General features: G+C 41.1%; 1 protein-coding gene across 11 annotated transcripts in view; it reads right to left on the reverse strand.

Moving 5' to 3' along the window:
- Dolk (Dolichol kinase) overlaps positions 1-20,047 on the reverse strand; it is a 68,206-nt gene that overhangs the window by 18,849 nt on the left and 29,310 nt on the right. For all 11 annotated transcript variants that reach the window (XM_071691033.1, XM_071691037.1, XM_071691028.1 and 8 more), the window contains one exon: positions 8,741-8,912. In XM_071691033.1, coding sequence (XP_071547134.1) covers positions 8,741-8,912 — 172 coding nt within the window. The remainder of the gene's footprint in view (positions 1-8,740; positions 8,913-20,047) is intronic.

Genomic DNA, 20,047 nt, shown 5'->3' on the forward strand with positions numbered 1-20,047 from the left:
AGGTGAAGAGCTAAAGAAGGTATGGTACTTCTCCTGAAAGAGGAGTTGTGGGAGTGCGATACAGAGTGTAAGGAAGTAAATTCTAGATTGACTTGGGTAAAAGTGTAAATAGATGATAAGAGATGGGTAATTATTAGTGCTTAGGCACCTGCCCAAGAGAAGAAAGATCATGAGAGTCACAGGGTGGGGAAGGGGGCGAAGGTTCTAGAAGCGAATGTGTAGGAGAGAATGTTATCTCAAAGAGTAAAAATGGGTATGTTTGAAGAAATAGTAGTTCCAGCAATATCATATGGTTGCGAGGCATGGGCAATAGATAGGGTTGTACAGAGGAGGGTGGATGTGTTCAAAGTGAAATATTTGAAGACCCATATGTGGTGTGAGGTGGTTTGATTGATTAAATAATGAAAGGGTAAGATAGATGTGTAGAAATAAGGAGAGTGTGACTGAGAGAGCAGAAGAGGGTGTGTTGAAATTGTTTGGACATATAGAGAGAATGATTGAGGAAAGATTCATGAAGAGGATATATGTGTCAGAGGTGGAGGGAACAAGGAGAAGCAGAAGACCAAACTGGAGGTGGAAGGATGGAATGAAAATGATTTTGAGCGATCTGGGCCTGAACATGCAGGAAGGTGAGAGGCGTGTAAGGAATAGAGTGAATTGGAACGATGTGGTATACCAGGGTCAACGTGCTGTCAATGGACTGAACCAGGGCATGTGAAGCAAGGAAGCGCAAGAAAACAGACAAAAGAATGGCCCAACCCACCCACATACATATGTATATACATACTTGCCCACATACGCACATATACATTCCTATGCATTTCAACGTATACATACATATACATACACAGACGTATGCATATATACACATGTACATACTTATACTTGCTGCCCCCATCCATTCTCGTTGCCATCCTGGCACATATGCAATGGCATCCCCTCCCCCTGCACGTGCACGAGGTAGCACTAGGAAAAGACAACAAAGGCCACATTCGTTCACACTCAGTCTCTAGCTGTCATCTGTAATGCACCAATAGCTCCCTTTCCACATCCAGGACCAACAAAGCTTTCCATGGTTTACCCCAGACGCTTCACATGCCTGGTCCAATCCATTGATAGCACGTCCATCCTGGTATAACACATCGTTCCAATTCACTCTATTCCTTGCACGCCTTTCACCCTCCTACATGTTCAGGCCCCAATTGCTCAAAATCGTTTTTCACTCCATCCTTCCACCTCCAATTTGGTCTCCCACCTCTCCTCGTTCCCTCCACCTCTGAGACATATATCCTCTTTGTCAATCTTTCCTCACTCATTCTATCTATGGGGCCAAACCATTTCAATACACCCTCTTCTGCTCTCTCAACCACACTCTTTTTATTACCACACATCTATCTTACCCTTTCATTACTTACTCGATCAAACCACCTCACACCACGTATTGTCCTCAAACATCTCATTTCCAACACATCCACCCTCCTCCACACAACCATACCTATGGCCCATGCTTAACATCCATATAACATTGTTGGAACCACTATTCCTTCAAACATACCCATTTTTCCTCTCCGAGATAACATTCTCATCTTCCACACATTCTTCAACACTCCCACAGCCTTTGCCCCCTCCCCCACCCTGTGGCTCTATCCACTGCTAAATCCACTCCCAGATATCTAAAACACTTCACTTCTTTAAGGTTTTCTCCATTGAAACTTACCTCCCAATTGACTTCTCCCTCAACCCTACTGAAACTAATAACCTTACTCTTATTCACATTTACTCTCAGCTTTCTTCCTTCACACACTTTACGAAACTCATCACCACCTTCTGCAGTTTCTCACGTGAATCAGCCAAAAGTGCTGTATCATCAGCAAAAAACAACTGACTCACTTCCCAAGCCCTCTCATCCACAACAGACTGCATACTTACCCCTCTCTCCAACACTCTTGCATTCACCTCCCTAACAACCCTATCCAAATATATATATATATATATATATATATATATATATATATATATATATATATTTTTTTTTTTTTTTCATACTATTCGCTATTTCCCGCGATAGCGAGGTAGCGTTAAGAACAGAGGACTGGGCCTTTGAGGGAATATCCTCACCTGGACCTCTTCTCTGTTCCTTCTTTTGGAAAAAAAAAAAAAACGAGAGGGGAGGATTTCCAGCCCCCCGCTCCCTTCCCTTTTAGTCGCCTTCTACGACACGCAGGGAATACGTGGGAAGTATTCTTTCTCCCCTATCCCCAGGGAAATATATATATATATATATATATATATATATATATATATATATATATATATATATATATATATATATATGTGAGAAATACTTAGAAAAGCAAATGGATTTGTATGTAGCATTTATGGATCTGGAGAAGGCATATGATAGAGTTGATAGAGATGCTCTGTGGAAGGTATTAAGAATATATGGTGTGGGAGGCAAGTTGTTAGAAGCAGTGAAAAGTTTTTATCGAGGATGTAAGGCATGTGTACGTGTAGGAAGAGAGGAAAGTGATTGGTTCTCAGTGAATGTAGGTTTGCAGCAGGGGTGTGTGATGTCTCCATGGTTGTTTAATTTGTTTATGGATGGGGTTGTTAGGGAGGTAAATGCAAGAGTCCTGGAAAGAGGGGCAAGTATGAAGTCTGTTGGGGATGAGAGAGCTTGGGAAGTGAGTCAGTTGTTGTTCGCTGATGATACAGCGCTGGTGGCTGATTCATGTGAGAAACTGCAGAAGCTGGTGACTGAGTTTGGTAAAGTGTGTGGAAGAAGAAAGTTAAGAGTAAATGTGAATAAGAGCAAGGTTATTAGGTACAGTAGGGGTGAGGGTCAAGTCAATTGGGAGGTGAGTTTGAATGGAGAAAAACTGGAGGAAGTGAAGTGTTTTAGATATCTGGGAGTGGATCTGTCAGCGGATGGAACCATGGAAGCGGAAGTGGATCATAGGGTGGGGGAGGGGGCGAAAATTCTGGGGGCCTTGAAGAATGTGTGGAAGTCGAGAACATTATCTCGGAAAGCAAAAATGGGTATGTTTGAAGGAATAGTGGTTCCAACAATGTTGTATGGTTGCGAGGCGTGGGCTATGGATACAGTTGTGCGCAGGAGGATGGATGTGCTGGAAATGAGATGTTTGAGGACAATGTGTGGTGTGAGGTGGTTTGATCGAGTGAGTAACGTAAGGGTAAGAGAGATGTGTGGAAATAAAAAGAGCGTGGTTGAGAGAGCAGAAGAGGGTGTTTTGAAGTGGTTTGGGCACATGGAGAGGATGAGTGAGGAAAGATTGACCAAGAGGATATATGTGTCGGAGGTGGAGGGAGCAAGGAGAAGAGGGAGACCAAATTGGAGGTGGAAAGATGGAGTGAAAAAGATTTTGTGTGATCGGGGCCTGAACATGCAGGAGGGTGAAAGGAGGGCAAGGAATAGAGTGAATTGGAGCGATGTGGTATACTGGGGTTGACGTGCTGTCAGTGGATTGAATCAAGGCATGTGAAGCGTCTGGGGTACACCATGGAGAGCTGTGTAGGTATGTATATTTGCGTGTGTGGACGTATGTTTATACATGTGTATGGGGGGGGGTTGGGCCATTTCTTTATACATACACAGATATATTTCATTTATTTATTTACTTATTTTGCTTTGTCGCACTCTCCCGCACCAGTGAGGTAACGCAAGGAAACAGACGAAAGAATGGCCCAACCCACCCACATACGCATGTATACACATACACGTCCACACACGCAAATATACATACCTATACATCTCAACATATACATATATATACACACACAGGCATATACATATATACACATGTAATCATAATTCATACTGTCTGCCTTTATTCATTCACATCGCCACCCCGTCACACATGAAATAACAACCCCCTTCCCCCTCATGTGTGCGAGGTAGCACTACGAAAAGACAACAAAGGCCACATTCGTTCACACTCATTCTCTAGCTGTCATGAAATAATGCACCGAAACCATAGCTCCCTTTCCACATCCAGGCCCCACAAAACTTTCCATTGTTTACCCCAGCTGCTTCACATGCCCTGGTTCAATCCACTGACAGCACATCGACCCCGGTATACCACATCGTTCCAATTCAATCTATTCCTTGCACGCATTTCACCCTCCTACATGTTCAGGCCCCGATCATTCAAAATCTTTTTCACTCCATCTTTCCACCTCCAATTTGGTCTCCCACTTCTCCTCGTGGGTGATATATCAAAATATATAAAGAATTGTGTGCTGAAAAAGGACTAGTGATGGGGAATACCAGGTTTAAAAAGAGAGATATACATAAGTATACGTATGTGAGTAGGAGAGATGGCCAGAGAACAATATTGGATTACCTGTTAAATGATAGGCACGTGAGAGAGAGACTTTTGGATGTTAATGTGCTGAGAGGTGCAACTGGAGGAATGTCTGATCATTATCTTGTGGAGGCGAAGGTGAAGATTTGTAGAGGTTTTCAGAAAAGAAGAGAAAATGTTGGGGAGAAGAGAGTGGTGAGAGACTTGTGTGAGGAAGTACCAGGAGAGACTGAGCGTAGAATGGAAAAAGGTGAGAGCAGAGGACGTAAGGGTAGTGGGGGAGGAATTGGATGTATTTAGGGAAGCAGTGATGGCTTGTGCAAAAGATGCCTGTGACATGATAAGCATGGGATGTGGGCAGATTAGAAAGGGTAGTGAGTAGTCGGATAAAAAAGTAAGATTATTAGTGAAAGAGAAGAGAGAGGCATTTGGACAATTTTTGCAGGGTAATAATGCAAATGACTGGGAGATGTATAAAAGAAAGGGGCAAGAGGTCAAGAAAAGGTGGAAGAGGTAATAGAGGGCAAATGAAAGTTGGGGTGAGAGTATCATTAAATTTTAGGGAAAATAAATAGATGTTTTGAAAGGAAGTAAATAAAGTGTGTAAGACAATAGAACAAATGGGAACATAAGTGAAGGGGGCTTATGGGAACATAATAACAAGTAGTGGTGATGTGAAAAGTAGGTGGACTGAGTATTTTGAAGGTTTGTTGAATGTGTTAGATGATAGAGTGGTAGATATAGGGTGTTCTGGTCGAGGTGGTGTGCGAAGTAAGAGGGTCAGGGAGAATGGTTTGGTAAACAGAGAAGAGGTAGTGAAAGCTTTTCGGAAGATGAAAGCCGGCAAGGCGGAGGGTTTGGGTGGTATTGCAGTGGGATTTATTAAAAAAGGGGGTGACTGTGTTGTTGACTGGTTGGTATGGATATTTAATGTATGCATGGCTGATGGTGAAATGCCTGAGGATTGGTGGAATGCATGCATATTGCCATTGTACAAAGGAAGAGGGGATAAAGGTGAGTGTTCAAATTACAGAGATATATGTTTGTTGAATATTCCTGGGAAATTATATGGGAGGGCATTGATTGAGAGGGTGAAGGCATGTACAGAGCATCACACTGGTGAAGAGCAGTGTAGTTTCAGAAGTGGTAGAGGATGTGTGGATCAGGTGTTTGCTTTGAAGAATGTATGTGAGAAATACTTAGAAAAACAAATGAATCTGTATGTAGCATTTATGGATCTGGAGAGGGGATATGATAGAGTTGATAGAGATGCTCTGTGGAAGGTATTAAGAGTATATGGTGTGGGAGGTAAGTTGCTAGAAACAGTGAAAAATCTCTATCGAGGATGTAAGACATGTGTATGAGTGGGAAGACAGGAAAGTGATTGGTTCCCAGCGAATGTCGGTTTGTGGCAGGGTTGCATGATGTCTCCTTGGCTGTTTAATTTGTTTATGGATGGGGTTGTTAGGGAGGTGAATGCAAGAGTTTTGGAAAGAGGGGCAAGTATGCAGTTTGTGGTGGATGAGAGGGCTTGGGAAGTGAGTCAGTTGTTGTTCGCTGATTATACAGCACTGGTGACTGATTTGGGTGAGAAACTGCAGAAGCCGGTGACCGAGTTTGGTAAAGAGTAAATGTGAATAAGAGCAAGGTTATTAGGTACAGTAGGGTGGAGAGACAAGTCAGATGGGAGGTAAGTTTGAATGGAGAATAACTGGAGGAAGTGAAGTGTTTTAGATATCTGGGAGTGGATTTGGCAGCAGGTGGAACCATGGAAGCAGAAGTGAGTAACAGGGTGGGGGAGGGGGCAAAGGTTCTGGGAGCATTGAAGAATGAGTGGAAGGCGAGAAAATTATCTCGGAAAGCAAAAATGGGTATGTGTGAAGGAATAGTAGTTCTAACAATGTTATATGGTTGTGAGGCATGGGCTATAGATAGGGATGTGTGGAAGATGGTGGATGTGCTACAAATGAGATGTTTGAGGACAATATGTGGTGTGAGATGGTTTGATTAAGTAATGAAAGGGTAAGAGAGATGTGTTGTAATAAAAAGTGTGGTTGAGAAAGCAGAAGAGGGTGTATTGAAATGGTTTGGTCACATGGAAAGAATGAATGAGGAAAATTGACCAAGAGCATATATGTGTCAGAGGTGGAGGGAACGAGAAGTGGTAGACCAAAGTGGAGGTTGAAGGATGGAGTGAAAAAGATTTTGAGCAATCAGGGCCTAAACATGCAGGAGGGTGATAGGCATGCAAGGAATAGAGTGAATTGGAACGATGTGGTATACCGGGATCGATGTGCTGTCAATGGAATGAACCACGGCATGTGAAGCATCTGAGGTAAACCATGGAAAGTTTTGTGGGGCTTGGATGTGGAAAGGGAGCTGTGGTTTCGGTGCATCATACATGACAGTGAGAGACTGCGTGTGAACGAATGTGGCCTTTGTTGTCTTTTCCTAACGCTACCCCACGCGTGTGCAGGGGGAGGGGTGTGCCATTTTATGTGTGGCGGGGTGGCGACAGGAATGGATGAAGGCAGCAAATATGAGCATGCACATGTGTAAATATGTATATGTCTGTGTAAGTGAATGCATGTATACGTTGAAATGGAAAGGTATGTATATGTACATGTGTGGGCGTTTACATATATACATGTGTATGTGGGTGGATTGGGTCATTCTTTCGTCTGTTTCCTTGTGCTACCTCACTAACACGGGAAACAGCGACAAAGTATATTAAAAAATAATATGTATATGTATGTATACGTTGAAATGTATATGTATGTATATGTGCATGTATGGGCGTTTATGTATATACATGTGTATGTGGGTGGGTTGGGCCATTCTTCATCTATTTCCTTGCATTACCTCATTGATGCAGGAAACAGTGATTAAGTATAATAATAATAATAACAATAATAATAATAATAATAATAATAATAATAATAATAATAATAATAATAATAATAATAAATCAACATATACATACACATACAGACATATACATTTCTACACATATTCATACTTGCTTGCCTTCATCCATTCCTGGTGCTACCCCGCCCCACAGGAAACATCATCATTACCCCCTGCTGTCATGTGTAATGCACCAATACCACAGCTCCTTATCCACATCCAGGCCTCACAGACCTTTCCATGTTTTACCCCAGACATTTCACATACACTGGTTCAGTCCACTGACAGCATGTCGATCCCAGTATACCATATCGTTCCAATTCACTTTATTCCTTGCACACCTCTCACCCTCCTGTATGTTCAGGCCCCAATCACTCAAAATCTTTTTCACTCCATCCTTCCACCTCCAATGTGGTCTCCAATTTCTTGTTCCCTCCACCTCTGATACATATATCCTCTTTGTCAATCTTTCCTCACTCATTCTCTCCATATGTCCAAACCATTTAAGCACACCCTCTTCTGCTCTCTCAACCACACTCTTTTGATTTCCACACATCTCTTTTACCCTTTCATTACTTACTTGATCAAACCACCTAACACCACATATTGTCCTCAAACATTTCATTTCCAAAACATCCACCCTTCTCCATACAACACTATCTATAGCTCATGCCTCCCAAACAAATAACATTGCTAGAACTACTATTCCTTCAAACATACCCATTTTTATTCTCCAAGATAATGTTCTCTCACTCCACACAGTCTTCATCATTCACAGAACCTTTGCCCCCTCCCCCACCCTGTGATTCACTTCTGCTTACACGGTCCATTTGCTGCTGAGTCCGCTCCCAGATATCTAAGACATTTCACTTTCTCCAATTTTTTTCCATTCAAACTTACATTCCAAGTAACTTGTCCCTGTACCCTAGTGAACCTAATAGCCTTGCTCTTATTCACATGGTTAACATATAGAAGATTCAGAGGTGGGTCAATACAAGTTTAAAATTCTCTACCCATAACATACAAAAATTAATCACACAGACACAGGAGTGAAAAATTTTTCAAGACTATACTCAAATGATACAACCTCACCAATGATGAATTTTCACTCACAGCATAACCACAAGTAGGCAGGGTTTAATAATGGCCACCTAATAAACACATCAATAAAACGTACTCTGAAATGACCAACAAGCCCTAATTATTAAATGCGGCATCTGTTATATGTGGTTAGTGACACTGATATTTGCAAAAGTTGTCTGGTAGCTGTCATCTAATGGTAAGTATCCTTGATGGTAAAGTAAGAAGTGTTTCTGTCTCACTCATCTAATACAGAAATAACACATGAATGAAGATGTATGAACTACAAGTTAAGAGACAAGTATGCCAGGTACACCAGCAGAAATGTTCCAAGGTAATGTGTTTGATCAATGATATGTCCTAAGGAGTATAAACATATATAAGGAAGATTACAAAACACTTCTGATACCAATATGATACATACTCACAGGTCTCAGTAAGTAGAGATATGGAGACAGCTGTGGCTAGTGCAGGAGTGTAATGGAAGGCAAGGAACTTCAGCATGAGAAGGGAGGTTTGGTTTTGATCATCAACTCCAGTCTTGTGGTGGGTTCTTAAGGCACACAACTTCTTGTACAAATGAATGCCTGACATTCCCACCTGGATGTGGGCAAAGTTTCAGTAACGTGTGAATAACAGTAAAGGTTGGACCTCTTTAATCTGGCAACCTTTGGACCTGGCCATTGCTGGACTACATAAAATGCCAGAAAATAACCCCTAAGTCATACACAGTTGATGATCTAATCTCATAGTACTCACAGAAAGTCTTTGAAGAAGTTCCTTTATCTAATTCTTTTAGTAACTCCACCTTTTCAAGCATAGATAATGATTTAAGCTTACACTTATTAGCATTAGCACCATCTTCTGCACCTCTTGGTCTCTTGGATGACATTCTGAAGGGCTATAATACAGCTGAATTTGAGAAATTAACGGGGCTGTTAATTAGCTCGGCTGCAGTGTACAGATCCTGGCACCTTAGTGTTGCTAGCTGTACTCCCCTGGTGGCAGCTCCACAAACTAATAACGAATGGTGGCAGATTCTACATGTGCCAGACCACAGAGTGCTGGATTAGAAAGGTACAACATGTACAAGTGAACTAATTTCTATTTTTGTTTTTATCATAAATTTAGCATGCTTATATTCTGACCTACCTCGTTAATACTGAACTGTATTAAATTATTTCTAATATCTCCAGGACCCCTTTTCTGTGGCTCCTGCAGCTTCAAAGCTACACTACAGTCAGTACTGAGAAATGATGGATTCCTCTGGAATGAGAAATTCCTAAACAACATTGTACTCCTCTTCATCCACTGATGATGAAACAATCTTGATGAAGGTGACTTTCCACTTGTGGTGTGACATCATGTAGATGGTATCTGGTAACATCTTATAACCCTTTCTTTAGTGATGAACTTTATTTTTTCTCTTATGACTCAATTTTCATTTTACCATCAACTGCTATGATAAGGAAAAAAGAAATAGTTGGTATATAGAGAGATATAATTCCTAGCTAAGAAATACATAAGATCTGACCTTTTTATCTTATAAATATTCCAAAATACAATCATCCCTCTTGTGGTAGCCTTATTAATATGCTGGAATGTGAGACAAACCAGTTGAAAATTATTAAAAAAGTTAGTTAACTGTGCAAGATCAGGACTGTTTAGCCACTGAATTCCACCATAAGAAATGCAGACTGCATACTTGCCCCTCTCTCCAAGACTCTTCTTGCATTTACCTTCCTTACACCCCATCCATGAACAAACTGAACAACCATGGTAACACCACTGCTAAAGACCAACATTCACTTGGAACCATTCACTCTCCTCTCTTCCTACTAGGAACCATTCACTCTCTTCTCTTCCTACTTGGAACCATTCACTCTCCTCTCTTCCTACTTGGAACCATTCACTCTCTTCTCTTCCTACTTGGAACCACTCACTCTCCTCTCTTCCGACTTGGAACCATTCACTCTCCTCAAACTTCTCGCTGCTCTTAGCAGCTTCCCTCTTGCACCATATATTCTCAAGACCTTCCACAGAGCATCTCTCTCACCCCTTTCATATGCCTCCTCCAAATCCATAAATGCCACATACAAACCCATCTATTTTTCTAAGTATTTCTCACATACATTCTTCAAAGCAAACACATGATCCACACATCCTCTACCACTTCTGAAAACACACTGCTCCTCCCCAGTCTGAGGCTCTGTATATGCTTTCACCCTCCTCAATACCTTCCTATAAAACTCACTAGGTATACTTAACAAACTTATACCTATGTAGTTTGAACATCCCCCCTTGCCTTAATACAATTGCATTATACATACATTTTGCTAATCCTCAGGCACCTCACCATGATCCACAGTGAAAATCTTTACCAACCAATCACCAGCACAGTCACCCACTTCCTAAATAAATTCAACTGCAATTTCATCCACTCCACCTGCCTGGCCACACTTAATCTTTTCCCCTACCCAAATTGGGTGGAGGAAAAAGTCATACCACTGTGTTCCCTATGTGCTGTAGAAGGCAACTAAAGGGATGGAAACAGGGGGCTGGAAACCCCCCCTTCCTATATTTCAATTTCTAAAAGAAGCAACATAAGAAGGAGCTGAGCAAGGAGTGCTTATCTGCCTTGAAGGCTCAGGTTGGGGTGTCTAAATGTGTGTGGATGTAACCAAGATGAGAAGAAAGGAGACATAAGTAGTATGTCTGAGGAAAAAACTTGGATGTTCTGGCTCTGAGTAAAACAAAGCTAAAGGTAATGGGGAAAATCTATCCATCTAATGCCTATTCCCTCCAGGAACTGCCTCAAGGGGGTGGCCACAGCAATGAAGTCTCCATTAATAGTAAACTCCAGTGCCCTTCTTAGCCTAAAGGCCACTGGCAGAGGGCAACTCTTGTGCAGTGTTTGCAGAGGCTTCTGCCAAATGTTCTTATGGACTACTTCTATCTAATGCTCCTTCCTAATATTCCTGCTTACAACTTCTATCTAATGCTCCTAATGAAATGTTCCTACATACTACTTCTATCTATTGCTCCTCCCACTTTGCCAAGAGGCTGGGCTAATGCATGGTGCTCACAGCAAGAAAATCTAGAGTTAAGAAGAATGAGCTGTGTGAATTAAGTGCTGTCAAGTGTTATGCATTTTAAAGAGAGATTGTATGTTTGTAGACAGAATGTCAGTAGCCCAAGTGAGGGTGAGGCAGAAAGAAAAGACAGCTACCTGGGTCAGAGGAGTGCAAATTGACAACCAGTGAAGTGCCGGCTCACTATGCAGTCATCACTAAGTTTGGATATGTCTTATGAGTAAAGTCAGGGATTTGTGAGAGGACAAGAGTGAAGAAGTAGTGCTACTCATGAAGCAGGAGCTGTAGGAGCATGTGACAGAGTGTGAGAGGACAAGAGCTAAGGAAGAAGTAAAGCTACTCATAAAGTAGGAGTTGTAGGAGTGTGTGACATAGTGCAAGGAGGTAAATTCTTGATTGATGTGGGTAAAATTGAAAGTGGATGGCAGGAGATGGGTGATTATTAGTGCTTATACACTTGGCCACGAGAAGAAAGATGAGAGGCAAGTGTCTGACAGCAACTGAGTGAGTGCATCAGCAGTTTTGATGTAAGAGATTGGATTTTAGTAATGGATGATTTAAATGCTAAGGTGAGAAATGTGACAGTTGAGGGAATATTTGGGAGACATAGGGAATTTAGAGTTATGAATGGAAATGGTGTACAGCTTGTGGAGTTGTCTGCTGAAGTAGGAATGGTGATTGGGAATACCTGGTTTAAAAAGATGGATATACACAAATATACATATGTGAGAAAGAAAGATGGTCAGTGGGCATTAGTGCATTACACATCAATTGATAGGCATATAAAAGAGAGACTTTTGGGTGTAAATGTGCTAAGAGGGGGCAGTTGGTGGAAAGTCTGATCACTATCTTGTGGAGGCGAGGGTGAAGATTAGAAGACGTTTTCAAAAAAGAGGAAACAGTGATGGTGGGAAGAGTGGCAATAGTATGTGAGCTTGGAAAAGAGACTTGCTTGAAGAAACCAGGAAAGACTGAGAGTAAAGTGGCAAAAGGTGAGAGTAAATAAAGCGAGGGGGTTGGTTGAGGATTAAGAGGTATTTAGGGTAGCAGTGCTGGAATGCACAACAGATGCAGGTGTGCAGAATACATAGGGTAATGAACGATGCAATGAAGTAAAGTTGCTAGTGGAAAAGAAAAGAGAGGCATTTGGGCAGTATTTACAGGGAAGAAGTGAAAATGGTCAGGGGATGTATAAGAAAAAAAGGCAGGTGGTTAAGAGGAAGGTACAGCAGTTGAAACAAGGGGCAAATGAGAGTTGGGGTAAGAGAGTATTGGACAACTTTAGGGAGAATAAGAATGTATTTTGGAAGGAGGTAATAATGTGCAAAAAAAGAGATTATATGGGAACATCAGTGAAGGGGGTAAAAGGGGAAGTGATAATAGGTAGTAATGAAATGAGGAGATAGAGCATTCTGAAGGTCTGTTAAATGTGTTTGATGAGAGAGTGGCAGATGTAGGGTGTTTGAGTTGGGGTGTATGCCAAGTGAGAAAATCATGAAAAGTGGTTTGGTGAAGAAAGAGGAGGTGTTGAATGCCTTGTGTAAGGTGAAATGTGGCAAGGCAGCTGGAGTGGATAGTACTGCAGATGAATGTATTTAGAAAAGGGGTTACTGTGTTGTTGATTGGTTGGTTATTACTTTCATTGTAGGTATGGATCATGATGAGGTGCCTGAGGATTGGTGGATTGCATATATAGTGCCAAGGTAAAAAGGAAAGGCAGATAAAGGTGAGTGTTCAAACTTCAGAAGTACAAGTTTGTTGAGTATAACTGGTTAGTTGCATTAGAGGGTACTGATTGAGAGGGAGAAGACATATACAAGGCATCAGAGCAGTGTGGTTTGAGAAGTGGTAGAGGGTGTGTTGATCAGGTGTTTACTTTAAGGAATGTGTGTAAGAAACACTTAAAGAAACATATGGATTTGTATGTGGTATTCATGGACTTGGAGAAAACATATAATAGAGGTGACATAGATGAGATGCTTTATGGAAGGTCTTAAGAATATACACTTTGGGAAGAAAGCTACTAGAAGCAGTGAGAAGTTTTTATCAAGGCTGTAAGGCATGTGTGTGAATAAGAAGAGGAGAATGAACAGTTTCAAGTGAAAGTTGGTTTGTGGTAGGGGTGTGTGATGTCACAAAGGTTCTACAATTTGTTTATGGATGGCATGGTGAGGGAGGTAAATCCAGGAATCTTGGAAAGAAGGACGAGTATGCAGTCTGTGGGGATGAGAAGGCCTGGAAGTCAGTTACTGTTTTCTGGTGATACAGCACTTGTGTTAGATTAAAGTGTGAAACTGCAAAAGTTAGTCACTAAGTTTGGAAGAGTGTGTGAAAGAAGGCAGTAAAGACTGAAGGTAAATAAAAGCAAGGTTATTAGGTTTTGCAGGATTGAGGGAAAGGTTAGTTGGGGTGTGAGTTTGAATATAGAAAAATTGGAGGTGGTAAAATGTTTGGGATACCTGGGAGTAAACATGGCAGTGAATGGAACCATGGAAGGGGAAGCGTGTCATAGGATGGGTAATGGGGGCAAAAATTCTGGGAGAGCTAAAGAATATATGAAAGGAATGAATATTATCTAAGAGGGCAAAAAATGGGTATGTTTGAAGGAACAGTACTCTCAACAATATCATACGAATGCATGGCATGGGATATTGATAAGACTGTGTAGAGTGGATGGGTTGGAAATAAAATGCTTGAGTACAATATGTGGAGTGAGGAGGTTTGATCAAGTAAGTAATCAAAGCGTAAGACAATATGTGGAGTGAGGAGGTTTAATCGAGTAAGTAATCAAAGTGTGAGAGATGTGTGGTAATAAAAAGAGTGTACTTGAGAGAGCTGAAAATGGTATGCTGAAATGGTTTGGACATATGGAGAGAATGAGTGAGGAAAGGTGGGTAAAGAGGATATATGTATAAGAAGTGGAGGGAACAAGGAACAAGGAGAATGGGGAGACCAAACTGGAGATTAAACTCCTCACCATATTCAATGATGATTCCACTCTCTATACTTCAAACTCTTACTCCACTCCCTACTCTCCTTTTCATTCTTTCTCACTCTGAACAGAGCTCTCTAGATTTGGATCAGTGCAATATCCTGGAATGGGAAAGCAAATACCCGGTTTAATTCAATAATGCTAAATTGCTACTTCTACCTATATCTCTTTTCAAATGTCACTCTTTTCCCTCTGTTCAATTTCAAAACACCACAAATCAACCCTTCAACAACAGAAACATATTGGGCATAACCAGATCCTTCACTCTATACTGGAATCCCACATAATCAGTGTTAAAAAAAATCTGCTTCTCAAAAGCTGAAGGGCACTGTATAAGTGCATGATAGATAAATGTACATGTTAGTACATTGATATGAATTATTATTGAGTACTGTACATCTCAGGTCCCTTCCAGCAGCCATGCTTGTCAATGAGTGTAATAAACAATCTTCTACTGCATGCCAGCACATCATTGATGATTACCTACTAAGACACAGATAATATTGGTGAGGACTGGATCATCAGCAACAGAGAAGCACCAAGAGTAATGACATGATGTAAAGGATAGAATTACCTACCCACAATAACATCTGAAGTTTCATTAAGAGACAGATATGCAACCAATGATGCACAACAATGGCTGCTTCAGTACACAGAACTGTTGCCAGTTTTAAGGAGCAAGAGGACTGCCATGATTATATGCACAGTGGAGCCAAAATTCTCTAGCTAACGGTTATATGGATTCTGGAGGAAAACAAATGAGAAGAGCATTGTTTCTGAGTTTAGTGAGGAGCAAGACTTTCAGATTCATAGGAATGCTCCTAGCTCCAGCAAAGCCCAACAGTAAGTCCTTTGAACAGCCAGGTGGATTGGTCAAAAAACATTTACCTCTGAGCTAACTGTAACAACTAAGCATAAGATTTACAACAGGAGACAAAGAAAGGATAAGTCTATCACTTAGTATTCAAGACTTACAGATAATTAGGAGAACATTAGGAGTGTGGTAACTTCTTAAATCAGGCTCTCTGTGACATGTTTTTATTGGCTTTGGGACAAATCATTTCTAAAGAAATTAGTCAATAGAAGCAAGTCAAATCTCAGTTAGTATTTGAAAGGTCCATGATATATCGGATCAAGCAGAATTCATGCAGGAAACTTGACAAGGTGTTGGTCGGTAGAAACCAGTGTTGTATCATTAGCAAACAACAACTGACTAACTTCCTATGCCTCTCATCCCCCAACAGTCTGCTACTCGCCCATCTCTCCAAGACTCTTGCATTTACTCTCAATATTAAAAGTACTGGGGATAGGGGAGTAAGAATACTTCCCACGTATTCCCTGCATGTCGTAGGAGGCGACTAAAAGGGGAGGGAGCGGGGGGGCTGGAAATCCTCCCCTCATTTTTTTTTTTTTTTTAATTTCCAAAAGAAGGAGCAGAGAAGGGGGCCAGGTGAGGATATTCCCTCAGAGGCCCAGTCCCCTGTTCTTAACGCTACCTTGCTAATGCGGGAAATAGCGAATAGTTTGAAAGAAAAAAAAGAAAAGATTAAAAGTACAATTATCTGCCAGTGTTGTTTCTTTAGAGACAAGCACAGCTAAAGTGCAGTAAAATGGGACATATCACCACAATATGTCATACCTATCTATCTATCTATCTATCTATCTATCTATATCTCTGGCACCCATTCCATTTGGAAACTCCCTCAAGGGGTGGCCCTGGCAAAAAAAGTCTCCATAAAAGGTGAACTCCAGTACTGCCTCTTAGCCTTTATGTCTCAATTTTAGCAGGCCATGGCAAAGGGTAACTCTACTGCAGTGTTTTTAAGGTTCCAGTCTAATGTTCCTATCAACTACTTAGACCTAATGTGTTTACCTAATGTTCGTTCCTGTCTAATGATCCAACCTAATACTTCCACCTAATTCTCCCACCTAATGTTCGTAAATACTACTTCTACCTAATGCTCTGTGGAAGGTATTAAGAATATATGGTGTGGGAGGCAAGTTGTTAGAAGCAGTGAAAAGTTTTTATCGAAGATGTAAGGCATGTGTACGTGTAGGAAGAGAGGAAAGTGATTGGTTCTCAGTGAATGTAGGTTTGCAGCAGGGGTGTGTGATGTCTCCATGGTTGTTTAATTTGTTTATGGATGGGGTTGTTAGGGAGGTGAATGAAAGAGTTTTGGAAAGAGGGGCAAGTATGAAGTCTGTTGGGGATGAGAGAGCTTGGGAAGTGAGTCAGTTGTTGTTCGCTGATGATACAGCGCTGGTGGCTGATTCATGTGAGAAACTGCAGAAGCTGGTGACTGAGTTTGGTAAAGTGTGTGAAAGAAGAAAGTTAAGAGTAAATGTGAATAAGAGCAAGGTTATTAGGTACAGTAGGGTTGAGGGTCAAGTCAATTGGGAGGTAAGTTTGAATGGAGAAAAACTGGAGGAAGTAAAGTGTTTTAGATATCTGGGAGTGGATCTGGCAGCGGATGGAACCATGGAAGCGGAAGTGGATCATAGGGTGGGGGAGGGGGCGAAAATTCTGGGAGCCTTGAAGAATGTGTGGAAGTCAAGAACATTATCTCAGAAAGCAAAAATGGGTATGTTTGAAGGAATAGTGGTTCCAACAACATTGTATGGTTGCGAGGTGTGGGCTATGGATAGAGTTGTGCGCAGGAGGATGGATGTGCTGGAAATGAGATGTTTGAGGACAATGTGTGGTGTGAGGTGGTTTGATCGAGTAAGTAATGTAAGGGTAAGAGAGATGTGTGGAAATAAAAAGAGCATGGTTGAGAGAGCAGAAGAGGGTGTTCTGAAATGGTTTGGGCACGTGGAGAGAATGAGTGAGGAAAGATTGACCAAGAGGATATATGTGTCGGAGGTGGAGGGAACAAGGAGAAGTGGGAGACCAAATTGGAGGTGGAAAGATGGAGTGAAAAAGATTTTGTGTGATCGGGGCCTGAACATGCAGGAGGGTGAAAGGAGGGCAAGGAATAGAGTGAACTGGATCGATGTGGTATAATGGGGTTGACGTGCTGTCAGTGGATTGAATCAGGGCATGTGAAGTGTCTGGGGTAAACCATGGAAAGCTGTGTAGGTATGTATATTTGCGTGTGTGGATGTATGTATATACATGTGTATGGGGGTGGGTTGGGCCATTTCTTTCGTCTGTTTCCTTGCGCTACCTCGCAAACGTGGGAGACAGCGGAAAAAAAAAAAAAAAAACTAATGCTCCCACCTAATGTTCCATCCTACTATTTCTATCTACTGCTCCTTCCATTTTGCTAAAAGGCATGATTAGCACATAGTGCCCACTACAAAATATCTAGAGTTACAGAGAATGAGTTGTGTGATTTAAGTATTGTCAAGTGTTATGTGTGACAAGGAGAGACAGCCAACTAGGTCAGTGGAGTGCAAGGAGAGATTGTATGTTTGTGGACAGAATGTCAGCAGTCCATGTGTGGGTGAGGCAAAAAGAAAAGACAGCCAACTAGGTCAGTGGAGTGCAACATGACAACCACTAAGGTGATGGCTCACTAGACAGCTATCAGTAACCCTCCAGATACCCAAGCATTTAACAAGGAGTGGCATCAAGTACTTATCTTTAAAATCCCCTCTTTGGCTTCCCTCCTTCATTCTGCTCCCTCATATTTAGCTTCCTCTCTGATCTGTTTATCTCTATGGTTGCTGATGCATCAGCCTCTCCCTCTTTCTCTATCAGCAGCGGTGTTCCTTAAGGTTCTGTCCTGTTTCCTACACTTTTTTTCTATCAATAACTTCCTTTCTTCTACAAATAACCAAATGCATTCTTATGCTGATGACTCAACACTGCATTCCTCTACATCCCTCAATTCTGCTCCTTCTTCTCTCACTTGATATGCATTGCACCTCGACACACTTTCCTCAATAAACTCAGACAGGATATCTCAGTGAGGTAAATGATATCTGGTTAAGTATAATGCCTTCAAGATCCAGTTTCTGCCCAACTCTTGACTGAAAAGTCCTCACAACTTTCTTTCTCCTTTGATGGTTCTGTAATTCAACCCTTTGGCTCAATAAATATCCTTTGTATTACTGTAACATCCACTCTATCAAGGAAACCCCAATTACAAAAATGGCTAAGTTTGCCTCTTAGAAACTAGGATTCCTGATTAGATGTCAAAATTTCTTTTCTCACAAGCAATTGTTTTGTTTGTACAAAGGATTGATTTGCCCTTGTGTGGAGTACTGCTCTTATGTCTGGGTTGGTTCTAACTCTGCACCCCTACTTGATGGAGTTGAGTTGAAAGCTGTCCTACTTATAATCCCTCCCAGGCTAAGTTCAAAACTTGACCCACTGCAATGTTGGTTTACTTTCCCCCTTCTATCACTATTACTTTGGTTTTTGCTCCCAAGACCAGGCTGCCTTTGTTTCCCTACCACTGGATAGACTTCACAATACTTGGCAAGCTGCTGTGTCACATAATTACCATCTGGCTGTTGGCAATTCAAGGGTGGGCCATTTGATAATTGTTCTCCCCTACATCTTGAAACTTTGGAAATCTCTACCTTCTTATGTCATTCCCAATAACTATGACCCAGCACACGTTAAAACACAGGTTTTTCACTTCCTTCAAAATTCATTCATACTTCCCCATGTTTCTTCTTTTTTACTTTCATTAACCTCTCTGTATTTCAATTATGGCCCAGCTTTGATGTGCACTTTTGTATGTGACTGCAGCCTCTAAAGTAAGAAAAGGAAGAAAAGAGTGGTTGAAATCCCTTTCCAGTAGCTCCAGCCTCCAGGTGCTTACTCTATTCAAATTTGCTTGATAATGCCCTATCCCAATTAGCTGAGAAACCTAGTTGTAAAATAAATACAAAAGATTTAGTTCTAACGACAAATGAGGATTTTGTTAATGATAAAGTTACGAGATAAATTTGGTACAACTGATCACCAACAAACTACTTTTGAGGTGACTTTCAAAGCTGCATGTAATTCTGTTCAAAATGACAGTCATGAAATAACACTAGATGTTAGGCTTACAAATTCTAATGATATTTGCAGTGTTTGTGACCAGCAAACCTGGGATGATGTGGTCACTGATAATGACATGAATGTAGTTTGGTAAAACTCCCATAAAACTTTCAGAACAGTAGAGGGAACATATGTGCCAATGTATAGTAGACAATCTTTTACTTAAAAAAAGAAGCCAAGGAGATGGAATGATCACATAAAGAAGTGCTTGATGTCTAAGAAAGTAGCTCATAAGTAACTAAGAGAGACTAATAACCAACACGATAGAGTAACATAAAAAAATGAAGCATTTATTGCCAAAAATAGCAAAAGAAACCCTAAGGAGTTTTATTTAAATTTGAAAAAGTAAGTCATTAACCATGTCAACTGGTCCATCAATTATGGAAAACACTGGCTTGATTCAAGACAGCTAAGCTATGGCAAAAATTTATGAAAACTTTTCTGTATCAATAGTTAATTGGGAGGTAAGTCTGAATAGAGAAAAACTGGAGAAAGTTAAGTGTTTTAAGTATCTGGGAGTGGACTTAGCAGCGGATGGAACCATGGAAGTGGAAGTGAGTCACAGGGTTGGCCATTCCTTTTCTGTTTCCTTGCGCTACCTCACTAATGTGGGAGATGGCAGTTGAGTATGATAAATATATAAATGGTTATG

Source organism: Panulirus ornatus, chromosome 50, assembly GCF_036320965.1.
Source record: "Panulirus ornatus isolate Po-2019 chromosome 50, ASM3632096v1, whole genome shotgun sequence".
NCBI classification, from domain to species: Eukaryota; Metazoa; Arthropoda; class Malacostraca; order Decapoda; family Palinuridae; genus Panulirus; species Panulirus ornatus.